The sequence below is a fragment of the Haliotis rubra genome, unplaced genomic scaffold (genome assembly GCF_003918875.1).
Source record: "Haliotis rubra isolate DU_JTF1 unplaced genomic scaffold, ASM391887v1 Scf21, whole genome shotgun sequence".
NCBI classification, from domain to species: domain Eukaryota; kingdom Metazoa; phylum Mollusca; class Gastropoda; order Lepetellida; family Haliotidae; genus Haliotis; species Haliotis rubra.
Genome location: NW_025766114.1, coordinates 2,654,302 through 2,677,428, shown reverse-complemented (window position 1 = coordinate 2,677,428; position 23,127 = coordinate 2,654,302). Strand labels below are relative to the sequence as shown.

The 23,127-nt window shown below is 40.3% G+C and overlaps 1 protein-coding gene across 1 annotated transcript in view; it reads left to right on the top strand.

Annotated features, from left to right (window-relative positions):
- Nucleotides 1-22,094, top strand: part of LOC124276555 — a 56,724-nt gene extending 34,630 nt beyond the window's left edge. Inside the window, exons 23-41 of the mRNA XM_046712199.1 lie at nt 2,299-2,404; nt 2,889-2,968; nt 3,694-3,744; nt 4,843-5,165; nt 5,355-5,442; nt 5,661-5,737; nt 6,552-6,588; nt 6,823-6,920; nt 7,965-8,093; nt 9,188-9,330; nt 10,199-10,334; nt 11,616-11,762; nt 13,254-13,353; nt 16,275-16,348; nt 16,930-17,073; nt 18,053-18,187; nt 18,750-18,910; nt 19,434-19,569; nt 20,863-22,094. Coding sequence (XP_046568155.1) covers nt 2,299-2,404; nt 2,889-2,968; nt 3,694-3,744; nt 4,843-5,165; nt 5,355-5,442; nt 5,661-5,737; nt 6,552-6,588; nt 6,823-6,920; nt 7,965-8,093; nt 9,188-9,330; nt 10,199-10,334; nt 11,616-11,762; nt 13,254-13,353; nt 16,275-16,348; nt 16,930-17,073; nt 18,053-18,187; nt 18,750-18,910; nt 19,434-19,569; nt 20,863-20,928 — 2,231 coding nt within the window. The 3' untranslated portion in view covers nt 20,929-22,094. The remainder of the gene's footprint in view (nt 1-2,298; nt 2,405-2,888; nt 2,969-3,693; nt 3,745-4,842; nt 5,166-5,354; nt 5,443-5,660; nt 5,738-6,551; nt 6,589-6,822; nt 6,921-7,964; nt 8,094-9,187; nt 9,331-10,198; nt 10,335-11,615; nt 11,763-13,253; nt 13,354-16,274; nt 16,349-16,929; nt 17,074-18,052; nt 18,188-18,749; nt 18,911-19,433; nt 19,570-20,862) is intronic.
- Nucleotides 22,095-23,127: the final 1,033 nt, after the last annotated feature.

Here is a 23,127-nt window from a genome sequence, read left to right as displayed (position 1 = left end):
ATGATTATCCTTGGTCTTTTAACACACATGCGTCCCAATATGATTACCCTTGGTCTTTGAACGAACATGCGTTCCAATATGATTATCCTTGGTCTTTCAACACACATGCGTTCCAATATGATTATCCTTGGTCTTTCAACGAACATGCGTTCCAATATGATTATCCTTGGTCTTTCAACACACATGCGTTCCAATATGATTATCCTTGGTCTTTCAACACACATGCGTCCCAATATGATTATCCTTGGTCTTTCAACACACATGAATCCCCAATATGATTATCCTTGGTCTTTCAACACACATGCGTACCAATAAGATTATCCTTGGTCTTTCAACGCACATGCGTTCCAATATGATTATCCTTGGTCTTTCAAGACATATGCAACGCAACATGATTATCCTTGGTCTTTCAACACACATGCGTCACAATATGATTATCCTTGGTCTTTTAACACACATGCGTCCCAATATGATTATCCGTGGTCCTTCAACACACATGCAATGCAACATGATTATCCTTGGTCTTTTAACACACATGCGTCCCAATATGATTACCCTTGGTCTTTCAACAGACATGATGCGTCCCAATATGATTATCCTTGGTCTTTCAACACATATGCGTCCCAATAAGATTATCCGTGGTCCTTCAACACACATGCAATGCAACATGATTATCCTTGGTCTTTTAACACACATGCGTCCCAATATGATTACCCTTGGTCTTTGAACGAACATGCGTTCCAATATGATTATCCTTGGTCTTTCAACACACATGAGTCCCCAATATGATTATCCTTCGTCTTTCAACGCACATGCGTACCAATAAGATTATCCTTGGTCTTTCAACGCACATGCGTTCCAATATGATTATCCTTGGTCTTACAACACACATGCAACACAACATGATTATCCTTGGTCTTTCAACACACATGCGTCCCAATATGATTATCCTTGGTCTTACAACACACATGCAATGCAACATGATTATCCTTGGTCTTTCAACACACATGCGTCCCAATAAGATTATCCTTGGTCTTTCAGCACACATGAGTACCAATATGAGTATCCTTGGTCTTTCAACACACATGCGTTCCAATATGATTATCCTTGGTCTTTCAACACATATGCAACGCAACATGATTATCAATGGTCTGTCAACACACATGCGACACAACATGATTATCCTTGGTCTTTTAACACACATGCGTCCCAATAAGATTATCCGTGGTCCTTCAACACACATGCAATGCAACATGATTATCCTTGGTCTTTTAACACACATGCGTCCCAATATGATTACCCTTGGTCTTTCAACACACATGCGTCCCAATATGATTATCCTTGGTCTTTCAACACACATGCGTCCCAATAAGATTATCCGTGGTCCTTCAACACACATGCAATGCAACATGATTATCCTTGGTCTTTTAACACACATGCGTCCCAATATGATTACCCTTGGTCTTTCAACAGACATGCGTCCCAATATGATTATCCTTGGTCTTTCAACACACATGCGTACCAATATGATTATCTTTGGTCTTTCAACACACATGCAACGTAACATGATTATCTTTGGTATTTCAACACGTGCGTTCTTTTAGTGGTAAACGTCTGATAGTAGCATCACTGTTGGCGTTTCTCCAATGATGCTTAGGACGATGAAAAACAAGCCAGTCACTCACTCATTGTTTTATGGGCATTCTTGAAGTCGTTGAGGCAATAATAAAGCAACGAAACGTCCCTCTTTGCAATTAACAAGAAGTTGCTTTCCATAAAGTCGCGTACTTCATTATTCACTCACTCACACACTCACAGTGAGGGAACCTTAAAGGTTAACCAGCTTAGGTGAACTGGAAGTACTGTTATGTGTACAAGTTCTATTTCAAGGGCGGGTTTTGATCTGTCATCATAAACTTAACCCTCCACCGTTAATTAGTTTTATAATGAATTGATCGCATAGCATTACTGCAACCATATTACGTCGAAAGATACTATGTGGTGACCAAAACCAGTCTTCCAACAAAAGGATCATTGTTCCTTGTGTGGAATGGGTTTCCGCCGTTTAAATCTACCTGGGCCTAGATTTTCGAAGCTCTCCTAGCGCTAAGATAGTCGTAAGTGCCATACATACGTATACATTAACATTAACTTACGACTATCTTAGCGTTAAGAGAGCTTCGACAAAAATCTAGGCCCAGGTTTATACAACTGCCATATTCAGTGGAATTACTTACCTGTTAACACATTCCAATTCCAAACAATGTCAAATTATTCTGTGAATGCTTTCCATTTCAGATATTAAAACACAGGAGGGAAATATGTCAATGATCCTTGCTGTCGTCTTCACTTTGGTGATAGCGTTGGCGGTAATACTCTGTGTCGTCGTTGTGTGTTGCTACAGGTATTTAGAATACTTTAATGTCCTGTTTCTTAAGGACAGATGTCCGCACCTAGCAATATTCCGGCTATATGGCGGAGGTCTGTTAAGAATCGAGTCTGGACCAGACAATCCAGTGATCAACATCATGAGCATCGAATCTTTCTCTTTGTCATAGGTTTCATTGTCAGCGTCGTGATTGTCATTGTGCTCGTCATTATATATATGTATATATATACATGACGAGCACAATGATAATATATATATGTAACTGTCATTGTCGAGTGAGTGAGTGAGTTTAGTTTGACGCCGCTTTTAGCACTATTCCAGTAATATCACGGCGGGGGACAGCAGAAAAGGGCTTCACACATTGTACCAATGTGGGGAATCGAACCCGGGTCTAAGGCGTGATGAGCGAACGCTTTAACCACTAGATGGTCGACAATTACAAACCTTCTCAGCGGTGTTTAACATTCAACTGGACATTGTTGCGTTTTGTTTGTCACAGAAGAAGGAGGGAGAGAATAAATAGAAACTCAAGCGATAGGATCCTGGATCCGCTCGACGATGGAGATCCTTTCTCAAGAGGTGGGTCGGGAAGTATGATTTCTTAACTAAAGGAAAATATGACATAAATGTATTCCTAAGTACACACGACTTCATGTCATTCAATACAGAGAGGTTACCAGCGCCATGGTCGAAATGATATAGTACATTTAAATATTCATCATTGATATGGCACTCGATTTGACTGTTTATTGGTCTGCATTATTAGGAATAAAAGGTATTTAAAATAGATACAAAATTTAGGGGGTTATGTTTTGTCTTAATTTGTTCATGTCTCGAGTGTTGGTGCTTCATCATATATTTGGTTGTTGGGTGATTCAATGTTCTTCATTGCCTCTACTATCAGCAGTACTTGAGCTTAAACTGCGTCAAGTTCTAAATCAAGTAATTAGTGAGTGAGTGAGTGTGTATGGCGTTACGCCGCCTTTAGCCACATTCCAGCAATATCATGGTGGGGGACACCAGAAATGGCGTTCACACATTGTACCCATGTGGGGAATCGAACTCGGGTCTTTGGCGTGACGAGCGAACGCTTTAACCATCAGGCTACCCCACTGCATTTATTAAGTAATTACCAGGCACTCACTGATTGCAGGCGTTACTAACAAACCACACTGTCTCTATGATGTAGGGGTACATGGGGTTAGAGGTGATGCTGGTTACTTAGTTGATACCAAGGTATCATAAATAAATTATTGATAACAATAAAACATGCCGGTTGTTGATCTGCCGCTTTTGCTCCACAGCTGCTAATGGCAAGGTTCCTATAGCCTTTCAAAACCAGATCTACAACACAGGTGAGTGTGCCAACCAACGGTTTCGTAATGACGTCATGATATGATAATGATGATCCTGAGTGTGTCACCTAGCGGTTTGGAAATGACGTCATGATATGACGATGATGATCATAAGTGTGCCAACTAGCGGTCTGATGATGACGTCATAATATGATGATGATGATGACCATGAGTGTGCCACCTAGCGGTTTGGTAATGACGTCGTAATATGATGATGATGATCCTGAGTGTGTCACCGATTGGTTTGGTAATGACGTCATAATATGATGATGATGATGATCATGGGTGTGCCACCTGGCGGTTTGGTAATGACGTCATATGATGATGGTGATGATGATCGATTCTTTGACAATGGTGGCAATTACTCTTATGATGATGAATGTAATTGCAAGTACGACACACATTGATCACCCTATTTCAATAATAATAATGGTCATAACAAAAACAATAATTTTCACTATCATTGTTAGTTATATCGTAAGTATTATCAGATTAAGTTTTTCTTATATAATAACCTTTTGTTGTTTGTGTGTGAAACAGAAGTTTCCGCTACAACTTAAACCTTGTGTTGTGTTGGCGATTCTGTGCGAAATTTAAACTGTTGCGTGGCACGGTGATACTTTATGAGTAGGGGTGGGTATTGCAGAGATTTTCATATTGCGATATATTGCGATGCGAAAGCATGTATTGCGATATGTATTGCAATATATTGCATGAAGTATTTTTAAACAAAAAACTACTTATAATCGAGTTAATTCTTGATTTATAGAGCAAATACACAACAAAATCACTAGGCTTGATAAAGCTTTAATAACAACTTTTAATCATGATTAACTAAAAATGTGAATAATATTTGGCACAAATGAAACAAGGACATATCCGAACATTTCCGAGTGTTACGAAGTTTTCCGAATGCAAGTCAAAATACCGGTTTTCGATCAGCGTATCGCAATATGTATCGTTTTCATGTCTGAACCGGTAAATACCGGTAAACCGGTTTTATTGCGCAGCCCTATTTATGAGTGATATGAATTACAATACCCGTAATGATAACGATGATAATATTACGGACAAGTTAAACGTCTCTGTGTATTCCAGCTGGACGCGGTAGCGTGTTATCTGTGCAGTCTGAAAACACTAAGCACCGCAGTGACCTCTTGTCCCAACTGGACCCAGTCCCGGACACCGAGTCCTCATCTCTCGGCTTCAGCACCACGTCAAACACCACGGGGACGTCAGCCTTGACCCCGTCTAGGGTTCAGGCGATCACCACAGATGAAGACGGTTTTGACATTGAATCTGTCAATTCAGAGTTCAATTGGCCGAGCGAGGACAACACTTCAACGGCTTTCTCTGTGTATGAGATTAACGAACACATTGAACTGAAAATGGCGGCTGGAGGATTTGAAAACGAATTTTCGGTATGTGATGCACTCACTGTATGTTTGTTTGACAATTGTTTCATTTTCGGTATATTATGATGTGTTTGTTCGTTAAACGCTTGTATTTAGTCACATCAAAATGTTAAAAAAATGAATTTACAAATCAAACACCTTTTTATATAAACCACAAAATATTTTTTGTACATTTCATTTTGTTATTACGCACAGCTTCTTCCAAATGGGTTAAGGAAGTCCCATGCTATTGGTCTACTTCCTGAAAACCAATCCAAAAACAGATATCCAAGAGTGTTACCATGTAAGTACTGCTCATCTCCTACAGGGCCCGTGCGAGTAATGACAATCCACATCTTGGCAATGTGTTATGTAGCTCTTTGAAGTTTCGAATAATACGGTACCCTAAAATATTACGATGAAATAATGTTTTTTACACTCTGTATTTCCCAAGCTTGCAAATCCCACTTATCTTAGTTTAATGTGACATTTCTCGAACTTAATTCTGACGTGACCTTTCAGACGATGACTGCAGAGTGGTTTTATCACAAAGTGATGGTACAGACGGGTCAAGCTATATCAACGCCAGTCACATAGACGTGAGTGTGCACACGCAGATAACTGTACATACCTGACTTGTATCATAACTAATCCAAGATATGGTCAAACAGAAATGTATGAATGGAGTTTTCAGTTGCCAGAACCAACTTTGACAGTTCGAGACAAAAGGGTAAATTTGTACTTATTAGGGCTTTTGGGGACCCTAAAATGAGTTCGACACAACCGGGAATTCGACATATCAAGTTCGAGACATCAGGGTAAATATAATGATAAATATAAAGATATCGGCAGGGACCGAAAGATGAGTTCGTCTCAACCGAGTTCGAGACATTGGGGTTCGACTGTATAATGAAAACGTTAAGTAAATGTTTGGTGTGTTGTTTCTGAACAGCAAGTTTTATCCCGTTCAGACATGGTGGCCAGTCACTTTGTAAAAATAACTCGTTCTGTCAAAGTTACCAAAGACATATTCACCATTACTCAATTGACACTTGGCTCAATTATGGCTGTAATTACGACGCCATCTTGTATTGTCGATTGATGATAAATGTCAAAGAAGATATTGGTTGTTTGGTTGTTGTTTAACGCAGCACTCAGCAATAATCCAGCTATATGGCGGCGGTCTGTAAATAATCGAGTTTGGACCAGACAATCCACTGATCAACATCATGAGCATCGACCTACGCAATTGGGATACGATGACATGTGTCAACCAAGTCAGCGAGCCTGACCACCCGATCCTGTTAGTCTTTCGACAAGCATGGGTTGCTGAAGATCAATTCCAACCCGGATCATCACGAGTCCCAAGAAGATGGAATACCAAGAAGTGTAGTTGTGTTTGTATTTTTTCAGGGATACACAATCATGGAAGAGTATATAGCTACGCAAGGTAGGAAAGACAATGTTAAAGATTTATTGTATAAACTGACGTATGGAAGAGAGTACACACTTGTTTTGATGATCAATTTTTAAAAACCCAGCATTTTGCAAAGTTTTTTCATTTTGACTTACAAGTCACAAACCTTGAGTTAACTTTCTCATATGAAAAGATAAATCGAGCTTACAGAATTATTTACATGTGTCGTTGTATACGTGTTATAGAAAGATTGCCCCTTTCATTCAGGTCCAACAGCAGAAACTGTAAACGACTTTTGGAGAATGTTGTGGGAGAGGAATGTCTGCAAAGTGGTCATGTTGGGTAGAACCAAAGAGAATGGCAAGGTAGATATATATTTTAATGATGCTTTGGTTTGAAATATTTATTCCGAGAATGGAACATTAATCCTATCCAAATGACTAAAATGGACATTTAGGCGGTGTATCTTTCAACTGAAGGTGGGATTGCAAAAGGAATTATATTAAAGAAAACAAATATCCGTTTTCTAAAATTTGAATTTGTATGAAAACTCATGTGTATGTGTATGCTGGAACCATTTTGTTATATCATAAATGTTGTGATCGTGATTTACGAAATTTGTAGAGCGATTTTGTGCCTTCCTTTTTTGGTGGTGTAATATATGTTTTGTTTCGTTTCAGAAAAAATTAATCGTAATTTATAATACCATGTTTGTTCGTTCATTCGTTAGTTCGTTAATTCGTTTGTTACTAGTCTAACGCACGCAGAAGTATTGAACTATGACGTGAAAATAATCCAGTCTGGATCAAACAATCCGGTGATTGATAATATGAATATTCGGGTACCGTGACTCTTTGTTAACCAATTCACCAATTTAGGTCCATTTATCGCCTATTACGACCAATGTAGGGTGCTGGGGACATGTTTCAAGCCGAGAGCCTGTAATTCATTTTTACATTACATCAAAAGACTCTTTTAGTGGTCGCACATTGTCAAGACCAAGACGTATGTATTCATACGCACGCAGATTCGTATTATTAAATGAAAAAGTAAACAGTGCAACAACAATGAACAAATACAATAAAAGGGTGTCCTTCGCAGAAAGTGAAATTCATGATTAGCATATTGTTTTTAGTTTCAACAAAATCAGTAAACGTCCTATGGAATCACTTGACCGTCTGGTCAGGACTCGTCTATGCCATCACTAGACTCTTAATTTATTTGGCAAATTATATGAGTGGAGAGTACATCAGGCAGATCAGAACATACTTCCGGGAACACCTGGTTTCAACACTGCTATTGGGGCCCCATTCATCTCTTATACTTAACGCTCAATGGCTTCCACGAACAATCAAGACTGTTTGTGTTCTGGCGTGGACGGTTTAGTTTTGGTCGTACGTACATTTCAGGTGAAGTGTCAGAAGTACTGGCCTGACATCAAAGATGGGAAGACGTACGGAAACCTCTCTGTGACGTGTATCAAGATGGTGAGCCGAGCTCATTACACCGTCAGGGAGTTCTACGTCTACGACCACCAGGTAGGCACAACCTCTATTACAATCGGGTATGTCATTTCTGTGATACAGATGATGACACTACCATCAATAAGTATTAACATCGGGTATGTCAATCATGTCAAATTGACAATACATCAATATCTCATACCATCGGGTATGTCAATTCAGTGACACTAACAATGACATCAATATCTGCTACATCGGGTATGTCAATTCAGTGACACTAACAATAACATCAATATCTACCACTACCGAGAATGTCAATCCCGACAATGACATACTATCTATACTACCATCGGGTATGCTATGCCGTTGATACTGATAACGCCATCAATATTTGCTACCATCGGGTATGTCAATCCTATGATACTGCCAATGACATCAACATCTCATACCATTGGGTATGTCACCCTCGTAATTCAAACAATACCATCAATATATAGTACCATCGGGTATGTCAATCCTGTGATACTGACAATAACATCAATATCTCATTCCATCGGGTATGTCACCCTCGTTATTCAGACAATACCATCGATATATAGTACCATGATGTATGTCAAACCTGTGATACTGACAATAACATCAATATCTCATACCATCGGGTATGTCACCCTCGTTATTCAGACAATACCATCGATATATAGTTCCATGATGTATGTCAATGCTGTGATACTTAAAATGCCACTAATGTTTTCGAACATTATGACCAGGGAGGTCGGCTGATTCTGACCTTCCTGATCAGGGCCCCGATCCACAAAGCGTTCGTAACATTACGACCTGTCGTAACTCTATAGTTTATCATAGAACTACGAATGTCGTAGAGGTACGAACGTTTTGTGGATCGGGACCCAGGAAGGTGAAACCTTTGTTGCTAACAATGGTACCAATGTTCCAACACTGAAATGTAGGTCAAACCTTCGATGCTGATAATGAGACCAATTTCAGCTACTTGTAATTATTACCTCAAGGATATCACAAGACGACATTTCTACGTCATTACTGAACGTTTTCTTCAACGACGATAACCTATTGGTATCATCTCGCCACACACAGGAACATTGTTCTTGCATATTGAAACAAATCATACAATATTAAATTTGGTTGTGTTCAAGGCTGCAGAGAAACGCGTGGTGACACAGTTCCAGTTCGCGTCCTGGCTAGCAGATGACTTTCCATCAACTCCTGCTCTCGTCGGCTTTATCAAACACGTCAACAAGCTGGCCAGTCCTACCTGTCCAGTGGTGGTACATTGCAGGTAAACAACATCCCTTGGCGACAGCATTTGTTACTCTTTATAACACATTCGTCACAACTAAACCGGGTCAGTAACCCATGCTTGTCGAAAAAGGCGACTAACGGGAGCGGGTGGTCAGACTAGCTGACTTGGTTGACACATGTCTCGTATCCCAATTGCGTAGATCGATGCTCATGCTGTTGATCACGGGATTGTTTGGTCCAGACTCGATTATTTACAGACTGCCGCCATATAGTTGGAATATTGCTAAGTGCGGCCTAAAACTAAACTCACTCACTCAATTCACTTTTTATCTGTAACTATCGTCAACGACAATATACTCTGCATATTCGTCTCTGTCATATTCAAGATTTAGAAATGGTTACAGAAGTCTTGTCCTTCCTTTATCGCATTAATGATAATATAAATATTGCTATTATTATATATTATATAGTTTTATAGTACACATGTGGCTGACATTTTCAAATTTGATGCGTTAGTGATTCAAAGGGTCAAATGAAAATCCCCATTTTAGCCTGAACCCGTGTTTGTTCATGTGAATACTTGCCTTGTCTTTGCATGAGTTTATGACAGATGCAACATGCACTGCAGGATACGCTCACGTTATAACGAATCATCACAAGGAGTGATATTTGTTTATTGGAGATTTCTATTCATAAACACAGTGATATCTTGAGTCATTTCCAAACAGGGAAACAGTAGTGTGCTACCCGCCCTCCGGGTTGACGATCTATCCACTTGACCAGCGGTCCTGAATGTTGATAACAAAATAGTTGTTCTTGTAATTTCTGAATATTTCTAATAAAAGCACGTTTCAAAGCTCCTACCAGATGATTCTGATAGCAATCAAACTTTACTACCCCTGTAGTTCTGGTGTCGGACGAACAGGAACCTTCATTGCTATAAACGCCATGGTGGAACAAGCACGGGCGGAACCGGAAGTGGACGTCTTCAAGTTTGTGTGCAGAATGAGGCTACACAGACCGGAAATGGTCCGAACCAGGGTATGTCACTGGTTAAGATTTAGATATGGCCGTTGCAATTGGTTTGTGAGTTCCCTTTAAACCAGCAAAATATAACACAGACAAGTTTATAGTAGTCAATTCTGTATTGATTAAACAATGAGCATGGTTACAATGAATGACAGTACAGATTTCTAATACAATACTATTGGGTCCCAGATCTAAAATATTAACTAAATGTCTACAGTTTCCGGAGTCTTAGTTCTTGTCAATGTACTGATTGAAGATTGTAAACGGCTGGTGAAAATATGTAGACGAGGCTTGGTGAACGGTTGGTCTTGAAACGTCGATGTTAGCAGACAGATGATCGTAAATCCAAAGCAGTCCTCAACGTCGTGCCGAACATCTCAGCAACCAGTTGTCAATACCTTTTATACAGTTCTGGACTTTTGTAGCAGTAGCTACTCCTCACTACGACATTTTAGATCGCACTACCAACTTCTCAGCACTTCGATAATCAATAAAGTAAAGAGGAGGTAACTCTCACCTACCCTCGACAGGTGAAATTACACAGCCTAAGTCCCAGGCGCGAGTTCAAACTGAAACTCAGCGCTTTGAGCCTTTGTGACTCACAATAGTTGAGAGTTGAGTTTTACGCCGCACTCAGCAATATTCCAGCCATATGGGGGTGACAAACAGTCTAAGTAAAGTTAGCCTCAGTATTATTCGTTACCCTACTATACTGAGGGTAGTATAGTAGGGTAACGAATAATACTGAGGCTAAGTTTACTTAGACTGGGGAGACACAATAACTAAAAGTTAATCCATGTGGCATTCTAATCAACAAAAACACACATTCTCATAACACACGCAACAAAAAAATGTATCCCAAAATAAAAATATACAGAATTTTAAATTTCAAAAAGCATAATAACAGTTTACCCACCATCGTGAGTTCGAATTTAGATCCTATATGTGTGCCGTGTGTTTAATCAAAGCAACGTGTACAGCCCGAGTTACTTTTCTCCAGGGGCTGCGGGGTAGCCTAGCAGTCGAAGTATTCGCTCGTCACACCGAAGAAATTGTTCGATTCCCCACATGGGTTCAATGTGTGAAACCCATTTCTGTGATATTGATTGCTAAGCTAAAAGCGGCGTAAAACTAACCTCACTCACTTACTCTTTTTCCTTCACTATCAAAGTTGAAACTATGTAATGCAACAGAAGTGACACCCACCCACCCAGCCAACCTCACTCACTCACTAACTCTCTCACTTATTCATCCAACCAACCAAGCCACTCACTCACATTTGTCTACCCCCAGGTGCAGTATGCCGGTGTCCACCTGGCCCTACAGGAGATGTTGGCCAGCAAGGACACTCTCCTCAGCAGCGCGGAGCTCATGGAGAAGTACCGGACACAGTCCTTCCGATCTCTGTCAGCCAGTAGTCGCCCACGGGTCGAGTACCAGGTGAGCCACGCTTTGTCCTCCATGGGCATCGATGCCAGCGTTGCGTTGCATCTGTACATGGAATAAATTAGTCGGTTGATGAAGGCCATAGGCACTTGGGTCCGCACATTGCAGCCCATTGAAGGGATTGGATGCCATATTGTCTTAGGAAGTCCAGTGTTGCTCTGGCAGTGTGGGAAGATGTGATTTATGCGACGTTCAAAATGTGGTACAACGTGCGGTCTTATGACTTGGTCAGTATAGCGAGCAGCTGTCACGACATTTCTTCGTTCTGGACCGTGATTCTGGAACAGCACGGGGCCAACTCTCTGGTTCAAATCGATTGCACCTCACACCATGATGCCTGGACCACCCCACGAGTCTCTTTCAACAATACACGCATTGGAAAATCGTTCCCCAATGCCTTCGCATACTCTCACTCTGCTATCGGCTGTCGAAACACAATATCGGCTTTCATCAAAAAAAGCACACTTCTCCATTGTCGATAACGTCAATTTCGATGCTGAGTTGCCCATTGAAGTCGGTTTGGGTGGTAACGAGCGGTGAGAACTGGGCCACGACATGGTCTGTGACAGCACAGGTTTCTTTCGCGCAAACGTCGACGCACTTTATCGGCACTAATGGGTCTCTTGTGAGTCCCAGTGGTCGTGCGAGCTGTTTCCGTGGCCCTGTTGATTGCGCACAATCTGTCGGTCTTGACGTTGTGATGTTACTGCAGGTCGTCCACTGCGTAGACGGTCTGGGATGCTGTTAGTGGCGTGTTACCTTTTCTGCAGTCGTTAGATTGTCCTAACATGAACATTAAAATGATTGGCTACCCTCTGTGCAGCCTGGAAAGCTTGCAACCGCCCCAAGGCTTGGTTCTTCTCATCTCTCGTGGCGATTGTGTCAACACAAGAATGATTTCAGGCGAGTTTGAGACTCGCTTTCATTGCTAGGGTTGTCACGATCTGCACGTGCATTTTCATTTTTACGAATGCCATACGGAACCTGTTACCACGTCTGTCTTTTTAGATACGTTTGGTCGATATGCTTTCTCATCAGAAAACACACTGATGTTGGTAATAACTGTCAATTGGGATTGAAAATCATGTTAACAAAACGGTACAATCACAATGAAAGCACCACCTTGTAGGAACAAAATTTGGTTTTGAAAAGTCGCGTTTCTTTTGCGGTTCAGTGATGTGTTAGCGAATGTTGTATCTATGTGTAAAAATAAAACGAAAAAACTTGGATGTGTCCATATTATCATCCATAAACTATTGTAAAGAAATAAAGTTTTAATACACACACGCACACGCACACGCACACGCACACGCACACACACACACAATCAAACAAACAAAACATATTTTTTTCTTTGATTTCTTGGTCTATTTTGCATGTTGGTTTTGGGGTTTCTTTTGGTTTTCGTTGTTTAATTTGGTTTGGTTTGTCTGTGTGTTTTTGTAATGTATTATAATAAATTAAAGTTCGTATCTTCACTTTCAGGTTCTAGAAAGTATGCGACCTACGCTGAGTGAAGAAGACACTCAGTTTGCCCGGAGACAAGAAAATGTTGAGAAAAACAGATCAATGAATATCCTGCCAGGTACGTTTATTACACACCTGTCAAAGTACTTGCAGTCCGTTTGATTTCATTTGAGACAGATGAATTGCTCACTAACACAAAATCTAATAATTGCAACAAAACCAAATTTTGCACAGTCACATGAAATCGACAGACCAACTCTGATGATTTGTCTCATAATTTTGGACACCCGAATCAAAAAGTTGTTTAACAAACATTATTTTGCTGTCACTTTTCGCTATTTTCACGAGGGGTACCACTTGCTGGTAGAACAGCCAGGTAATCAACAAGCGTGTATAGTGAAATTTCAATTTCACACGTGTAACTCGCACACCTCGTTTAAACAACTTTTTTATTCGAGTCGTCAATCTTGATGGAATGTAAACGGAAAGGTGTCGTGTCAATGTCTTATTCTGTAGAATGTCCGAAATCTATGAGCAGTGGTTCTAATCCCGCTTTCATCCGCATGCTGTTTCCATGTTACCAAAATGATCGTGAGTGTAGCTGAAATTCGGTTCAAAGCTCAGTCATTCAGTGTCAAACCGTGAGATCAAATAATGTTGAACACCGTGATATATGAGAAATACTGTCCAACACCGTGATATAACTAAAAAAAACAGTTACTCTTCAACTTTGTTATAACATATAATACTGTTTAACACCATCATATAACTTTAAAACAGTTACTGTTCAACTTTGTTATAGCATTATACTGTTCAACACCGTGATATAACTTATATAACTGTCCGACCCCCGTGATATAACTGCGATACTGTTCAACACCGTGATATAACTTTTAATATTATTTGACACCGGGATGTAACGTTTAATACTATTAGAAACCGTGATGTAACAGAAATATTGTTAAACAACTTGATAAATAAAGTTATCTATTTATCTTAATGGAATGTAAACGGAAAGACTGTGTCAGTGTCAATACTGATATAAATGAAATACTGTTCAACACCGTGATACCTAAATACTGTGACAGTTTAAGGGGCGGTGGGGTAGCCTAATGGTTAAAGCGTTGGCTCGTCACGCCGAAGACCCGGGTTCGAATCCCCACATGGGTACATTGTGTGAAGCCCATTTCTGGTGTCCCCCGCTGTGATGTTGCTGGAATATTGCTAAAAGCGGCGTAAAACCAAACTCCGTCAGTCAGTCAGTCTGGTGTCCCCCGCCGTGAAGTTGCTGGAATATTGCTAAAAGCGGCGTAAAACCAAATTCAGTCAGTCAGTCAGTCTGGTGTCCCCCGCCGTGAAGTTGCTGGAATATTGCTAAAAGCGGCGTAAAACCAAATTCAGTCAGTCAGTCAGTCTGGTGTCCCCCACCGTGAAGTTGCTGGAATATTGCTAAAAGCGGCGTAAAACCAAACTCCGTCAGTCAGTCAGTCTGGTGTCCCCCGCCGTGAAGTTGCTGGAATATTGCTAAAAGCGGCGTAAAACCAAACTCCGTCAGTCAGTCAGTCTGGTGTCCCCCGCCGTGAAGTTGCTGGAATATTGCTAAAAGCGGCGTAAAACCAAACTCAGTCAGTCAGTCAGTCTGGTGTCCCCCGCCGTGAAGTTGCTGGAATATTGCTAAAAGCGGCGTAAAACCAAACTCCGTCAGTCAGTCTGGTGTCCCCCGCCGTGAAGTTGCTGGAATATTGCTAAAAGCGGCGTAAAACCAAACTCAGTCAGTCAGTGTGACAGTTCAACATGTACACTGACATACAACTAAAAAGGTTTCTGTTCAACGCTGTGTTGCCACAATATATTATTTTTATATAACTCCCCATTCCGTGATAAACCTTAAAATACGATTCGACGCCGTAATATAACTTGTAACACTGTCCAACCCAATGTTATTACTGAATCACTGTTCGCCTTCGTATATATGACATACTGTCAACTCCGTGATAAAACGTAAAATACCGTTCAACAGCAAAATATAGCTCAATCTGTTGAACACTTTCTCAAATACTTTAATTTCAAAGCAGTCTTAAACCAATCTCTCTATGCAGATTGGTAGCTGACAACTACATGTAGTTACAAGCCTATTCCAAATTTTGCATATTGGATACTTCTTTCGTGAATAACCTCTTTGGAGGAATTTACTGTGGTGTAAATCAAGAGGAAGTTTCATTTTTAAGTTAGACTTCGTATCATGTCGTTCTACCATCAGGTGGTCTTACTTTCGAAATTTTAACGCTGATAACAATGTCCCAGTTTGTACAAGGTCTGTACCACCAGTTTGGTTGTTTGCCTGCAGTTGAACATTGTTCCCTGTAGATCCCTAACAGTTCACCACGACGGAGATGCCCAGCCCGTGGGATTTAAACCCCAGACCTCGTTGTCCGAAGTGAGCGTCTAACCACTGAGCTACATCTCGTCCCCTTTAGACAGTGAAACCTAGAGCGTAGATTGTATAAACACAGTTTCATATATTCATTAAGTTGACATATCAGTGGAAATTCAGTACAACAGTGTAGTTATTGGTTAGTTGGTTGATGAAACTAATACAAACAGAAAATGGTTATTCCACAGTGATGGATTTGAGTAAGATAGCTGTATCCACGTCAGATCCATATGTGTAGTTTCTTTTGTCCGTCAGTTTACTTTCCTAAGCGATTCTAACCCAACGCTTTTATGAACTGTTTCCCATACGTTTCCATTACTTTAATCGATCACCCGTGAAGGTCCGGGTTAGAATGTGCCTTCAGTAACCCATGCTTGTCGTAAGAGGTGACTAACGGAATCGGGTGGCCAGGCTCTTTGGCTTGGTTGTCACGTGTCATCGTATACCAAGATGCTCATGCTGTTGGTCACTGGATTGTCTAGTCCAGACTCCATTATTTACAGACCGCCGCCGTACAGCTGGAATATTGCTGAGTGCGGTGTAAAACTAAACTCACTCACTCACTACTTTAATCAATCACGTTGACTGTGTCTACTTTCTGCTAGGCGTCCTACATCGTGTACTTTTGAAAGGGACGACAAGAAACCCAAACCCGTACATCAACGCTGTGTACCTACCGGTAAGATGTACCAAGCTCATCATCAATAATTATGCCTCACTTAATTTTACGATAAAAAAATGGCTTGTTTACGTGTAGAATTCATGACCTTGACCGTGACCTTGGCTATGGCAGTCATGAGTGGTTCGCGGTTATGTTTCTTGGGTGCTGGTGATACCCGTGGAGACCCGGGTTAGAATTGGTCTTCAGCAACCCATGCTTGTCTTAAGAGGCGACAAACTCATTCACAAGTCTTCATTATGTACAACTGTATCGTTGGTATGCTCCGATCATGATGCTAGATTGTTTCGTGTTCCCACCAATTCAAAGACACGTGAAGATCCGGATTAGAATTGATCTTCAGCAACCCATGCTTGTCGTAAGAGGCGACTAACGGAATCGGGTGGTCAGGTTCGCTGACCTGGTTGACACATGTCATCGTATCCCAATTGCGTAGATCGGTGCTCATGCTGTTGATCACTGGATTGTCTGGTCCAGACTCGATTATTTACAATGACCATATAGCTGGAATATTGCTAAAAGCGGCGTAAAACCATACTCACTCACTTTCCCACTTATTCTTGTACATTGGGTTGTTCCAGTCAGTGCTACACCGTCGGGGCTTCATCGTGACCCAGCAGCCTCTGTTCCACAGTGTAGAACAGTTCTGGACCTTGGTTCAGGAGCAGGAGTCGGTGACCATTGTATCTCTCACTCCCCCTGATCTCAACCCCGTCGACTTGAAGGTATGTATACTCAGTCATCACTTCGTCCAAAACTTGGTTAAGGCTGACATCATTGGCTCAGTTCGCAGACAAATGTATTTGGTTTACATATTTCCATCGACATTGTTACGATATTACAAAACATTCATCCTGGATTGTCGATTGTATCCAAATTACATGTAGTATGTCCAATACCATGGAACCCGTTCCCCAAAGCGAGCGTAGCGCTACGATTGATTTACGGTAAAGTATGGAGGTTACGGTCGTCTTAGAGTAGCAATAGCTTTGTTATATCTCTAAGGCCATACACAAAATAATGTTGTTTCTCATTACCGCCCGGCCCAAACATTCGGCCCGACCCTAAGATTTTTTTTCATTTTTATTCACCAGAGAAAATGCAAATTTGACTCTCAAAATGTGCATAAATTTTACACTTCTAAGTTTTGATTTTCTTTCGGAGAAAAGGTGTAAATTTCCACCACAGAAGCCAAGAGTTTTTCGACAATGAAATTGAAATAAATTGTAAAAATAAAGTCCGCCCGCCCGACCCATATTTTTTTCAAAAGTGATGAGAAACAAGAATATATTTTTATGTGGCCTAACATACCACAGCATTGTCCTTCTTTTGGGAGTAACCTCTGTGGTTAGTGTCATCATTCTGTGTAAGAGTCATCATTTAAATGTATCATAACACAAAACTGTGGATTCACTGGATAATCTATCATAGATAAAACAATGTTAGTGATAGACAGGTATTTTATTTCCGTCATCTTCTTCATCGAAGAAATATTTTCCGATTAATGATAATAAAAATATATAAATGTGGTTAAACAAATTGAAAATGCACTTCCGACGTTACCTCAGCCATCAAGGTCCCCTGTAACATTCAAATTACATATATCCGTTATCTCTTAAACTTCATTGAAATAAGGTTTGAACTGATAACATATGATTATCGGGTCATTGCGTTTCCTTAATAAGTAAGATATACATGTTCCAGGACTATGGCGAATATATGCCTCTGAGGGAAGGTGAGGCATTGTCGGTTGGAAAGTTTGATGTTCTGTTGAAGTCTACCGTCAACACGAGGGAGGAAATCCCAGAGAAAACTCTCATCTTGCGAACTAAGGGCGAGGTAGGAACCAACAAACATTGTCACATCTCCAGAATGTTATATCCATATAGATTCATAGATCTAACTTCATGCATCATGACCGGACAGTTTCGTACGGACATGCTTATATGCATGTGCAAATACGCACAACTATTAACCGAATGATATCCTTAGAACCTCCCAGTTATATTTGGTTTAACGTCATCAGTCTTCGTATGGAATCCCCTGAAGAGGTCTGTAGCAATAGGAGGCGTTTGCGTTTGGTCAAACTGACATACAAATCTAGTAAAATGACTACGATGTATATCAAATGAAAGAGACTTAAAGACAAGTAATACCATTTATTTGCGAACGTGGTTTTGTGAATCTTGCATACATCGTAAGGGTTGTTTCCGGTGAGAACGGGACGATTGGGTAGCCTAGTGGTTAAAGCACTCGCCTGTCACGCCGAAGACACAGGTTTTGATTCGTCACATGGGTACAATCTGTGAAGCCCATTTCTGGTGCCCCCCGCCATCATACTGCTGGAATATTGCTAAAAGCGGCGTAAAACCAATCTCACTCATGTTCTGGTATTCCTCAGGATGACTTTACCCCAAGCCGTCACGTCAAGGTCTTCAGTGTACCCGACTGGTCAGCGAATGAGGATATTCCCTCCAATAAGTTGGTTCTTCTGTTGCTCCTGGAGATGCTGGTCAAGCGGCAGAAGGACGCTGGACTGCACCCAATTATCGTCCACTGCTTGTAAGTTCGTGTGTGCCAATCTTCATGGTACAGAGTGATCGGATCCCTCACACGCGGAGATGTTCAAGTGTGTTGGTTAGAATTATCACGATATTTAACAATGAATGGATGAGTTGATGGATTGTTGGGTGGATTGATCGATTGATGAGTAGATGAATGGGTGGATCATCATTGACAGGTACAAACGTACTGAACATAATCTAAATAGGTAAAGTTTTCTAAAAAATAACCGTTTTAATTGTCTTGCTAATTTTGGAACTTGGTAAAAAGCACATTCATACGTCTTTTCTCGAGTAGAAGAGGTTCTGTCAATTACTGGACGCCGTATATTATTTGAGTATGGTGTCCAAAAAACAATATTCAGTTATTCAGTCGCTAATTCACCTGTAAACGATACGAGAACAGCCAGTTTCTATCACACACCAAAACAGATTTACCTGACGTAGAAGACGAAAACCTGTTGGCTTTTCTCACATAAATTTGCTGATGACACCAGCCAGGTATTAAGCTGTTTCAATTTCAGGGATGGTGCTAGCCGAAGTGGTTTATTCTGTGCCGTGTCCAACATCATCAGCCGGTTAAAGATGGACAAGGAGGTGGACATCTTCCTGATTGTCCGCGAGTTGCAGTGTATAAGGCCGGCCATCATTACTTCCTCTGTGAGTGCCAATGAGAATCTTGCAGGATGACTGACAAACAAAGCTAATGGAGAATACCTGTTACCTTTTCCGTGTGATTGGATGTTGAAAAGCATCCATCTTACTGTTGTAACAGCTACTAACGTACTGTGTTGCCAGTTTATGCTCAGATGTTACACCGTTCTGTTTATTTGTTGCTAAATGACGCTGCGGTCAGCAATAATCCAGCAATATAACAACGGTCTGTAAATAATCAGCAATAATCCAGCTACATGGCAACGGTCTGTAAATAATCAGCAATAATCCAGCTACATGGCAACGGTCTGTAAATAATCAGCAATAATCCAGCTACATGGCAACGGTCTGTAAATAATCAGCAATAATCGAGCTATATGGCAACGGTCTGTAAATAATCCAGCTATATGGCAACGGTCTGTATATAATCAGCAATAATCGAGCTATATGGCAACGGTCTGTATATAATCAGCAATAATCGAGCTATATGGCAACGGTCTGTAAATAATCAGCAATAATCCAGCTATATGGCAACGGTCTGTAAATAATCGAGCTATATGGCAACGGTCTGTATATAATCAGCAATAATCGAGCTATATGGCAACGGTCTGTATATAATCAGCAATAATCGAGCTATATGGCAACGGTCTGTAAATAATGAGCAATAATCCAGCTATATGGCAACGGTCTGTAAATAATCAGCAATAATCGAGCTATATGGCAACGGTCTGTAAATAATGTGCAATAATCGAGCTATATGGCAACGGTCTGTAAATAATCGAGTTGGATATGGTGCATAGTTGGATACGATGACGTGTAAAAGTCCACCTGACCACCCGATACCGTTAGTCGCCTCTTACGACAAGCATGGGTTGCTGAAGACCAATTTTAATCCGGATCCTCACGAGTTTATACCATTCTGGCGTGTACTGACGTATACCATTGACTTATTGTTGATTGTCATTATCTGAAGACATAAAATAAAAGAAAGCATGCAATGCAGTCTGTCAAAAATGATTGACTATCCATAAGATAGCGAAGACTGACTTGATTTAAAACTAGATAAAATGAAAGTAAAAATGCAATGTACTTTGCCTAAATATATAACGCATCGTTAGAGAGTTTCTTTATTTAATGTTTATGTGTAAAGGGAACAAGTTGACAACGTATCATACATTTTTCGTTCCGGCAGTTTTACTATTCTTTGAGTGTCTAATTATTAATAAAAAATTAAAAAAATTAAATATAACTCATTTACGCATAATTATAAACTCATGTAGCCTTATGTGTCTATTTCAGAGCCAGTACACTTTCTGCTTCGAAGTTGCAAGGAATTATCTGAAAAATCCTGAACCCCTGGCATAACATGAGCATCACTGCTGGGTCTCACCGGCTTTCTCAGTGGAGGAATCAGTGGGGTGGGGATATACACACTCGTGCAATCTCACCCGCCCAAACCAGATGAACAAGGTTCACCGACACAGAGTGAAATGGACACATTGAATTGCACTTTATTTATTAGTCATAGTAGAAGTATATTGTGTAATATGAATTTCATCAGCATTGCAGAAGTTTTAATATCATTGTTGTTTTCAGGAGAATACCGGCGTGTGCCAATTGGATGCTTGTGGAGTGAGGGTTAAGACAGTATATTGAAAGATGAAAAATAATGCTGAAATATTTGACTTAAGTATTTAATGTAATTTATTTGATTTCATATTTTAAATTGTCATATTAAGTTTACGTTTAACACAATATAACATAGGTTATGTGTGCCAAACAAGTTATGTAAGTGTAAGAACATATTCAGCATTAGATAATAACAAAACGAACTTGAACCTGACAATGTGAAACTACACAGAGACATCCTATATCAGTGTTGTCTGGGGGGGACGAGTTCTTGATGCTTGAATTGTCGCTTGACTATAATATAGTTCTCAGTTTGTGCTAGCCAACTTGGTTGAAGTTAGCCGCATACACATCATATATGATGATCTTTTAATTACACATGTATACTGGACTACGTTGCAAAGGTCACGCAGGTGGTCGAGAAAAGGAAATAATATGTGTATAAATATGAAGGAATAAGCATGTGACAAACATGTGTATTTAAACCACATTCTCCCAGTCACATATCTCAGAATATGTATTTCCCATCTCTGTACAAGAAAAGTGTGCCATACTTTAAGGAGAGAAGTTTTATATTGTATGCAATGTTTCATGACTTTAATTCATCACAGTATCTGATTGACTGTATACGTAGCTTGGAAATTTGGAGATGTTAAAGCACTGCTAAATTTTCTGGTGACATTATTTGGGGTCAAGTATTACAATTATGTCGCGATTTTGTACTCAAACCGTTATACCCTTTACACAGAAGTGATCCAGATTTACATGATCTCAAAAGCTTTGGGTTTAGGGCATTGTGTGATACGTTAAGTGACGTTTATACCTTTTGTACTTCATAGCCCAGTGTGCTATTCTTTGAACTGACGTATTTGGCTATGGTTGAAGACACATTAAGAACTTGATAGTGAGTGAGTGAGTGAGTATGGTTTTACGCCGCTTTTTAGCACTATTCCAGCAATATCACGGCGGGGGACACCAGAAATGGGCTTCACACATTGTACCCATGTGGGGAATCGAACCCGGGTCTTCGGCGTGACGAGCGAACGCTTTAACCACTAGGCTAATTAACCCATCGCCCCAAGAACTTGATAGACATATACATATACTGAGAGAAACAGGTAAAGCTTTGAATAGCGTTGTGGTGATGAAAACTGAAAAATATTAATGGAACGCTGGAATTTTACTGTGATCCTTTATTTGTTTCTCTCAATATATATAAAGGTGCAGTTGCAGGAACAACAGAGCGAGACCAATCAACTGATGCCTTTTATCCTAATAAAATACTTTGTCATTCTTCCTCTGTTATCTAATCTTTAATTTAGTGTACTGGTAAACACTGTATTTCATCTATAGTATTGAGAAACCTATTTTGTCTTGGACAGAGATATGACGGCATTAAAAGCATATTCTCTGTGTGTATTGATTCTGCAAAATATCCAGCATTACGTTTCTGTTTTTGGGAAACTACAAGTGTAAAATGTACCCATTCGCGTTTGTTTAGATATGCAGTATATTTTACTCCTCAGATGTAAGATGTTTGATTATATGTTTAAAATAGAGGTAATTAGAAGCATTTGTACTTTCGATATGGTGATGTCATGATATTAAACTGTTGTAAATACTTTATTGACATTTCGTGTTTTGATTAAGGAAACTATAAGACACTGTTTCAACTTGTATTTGAGTATGTCATAAGATGACACGATACCGAAGGACCCGTGAAGGTCCGGGTTAGAATGAACTTTCAGTATCCAATGCTTGTAGTAAGAGGCGACTAACGGGATCGGGTGGTTAGGCTCGCTGACTTGGTTGACACATGTCATGGGTTCCCAATTGCGCAGATCGATCCTCATGCGGTTGATCACTGGATTGTCTGGTCCAGACTCGATTATTTACAGACCGCCGCCATATAGCTGGAATATTGCTGAGTGCGGC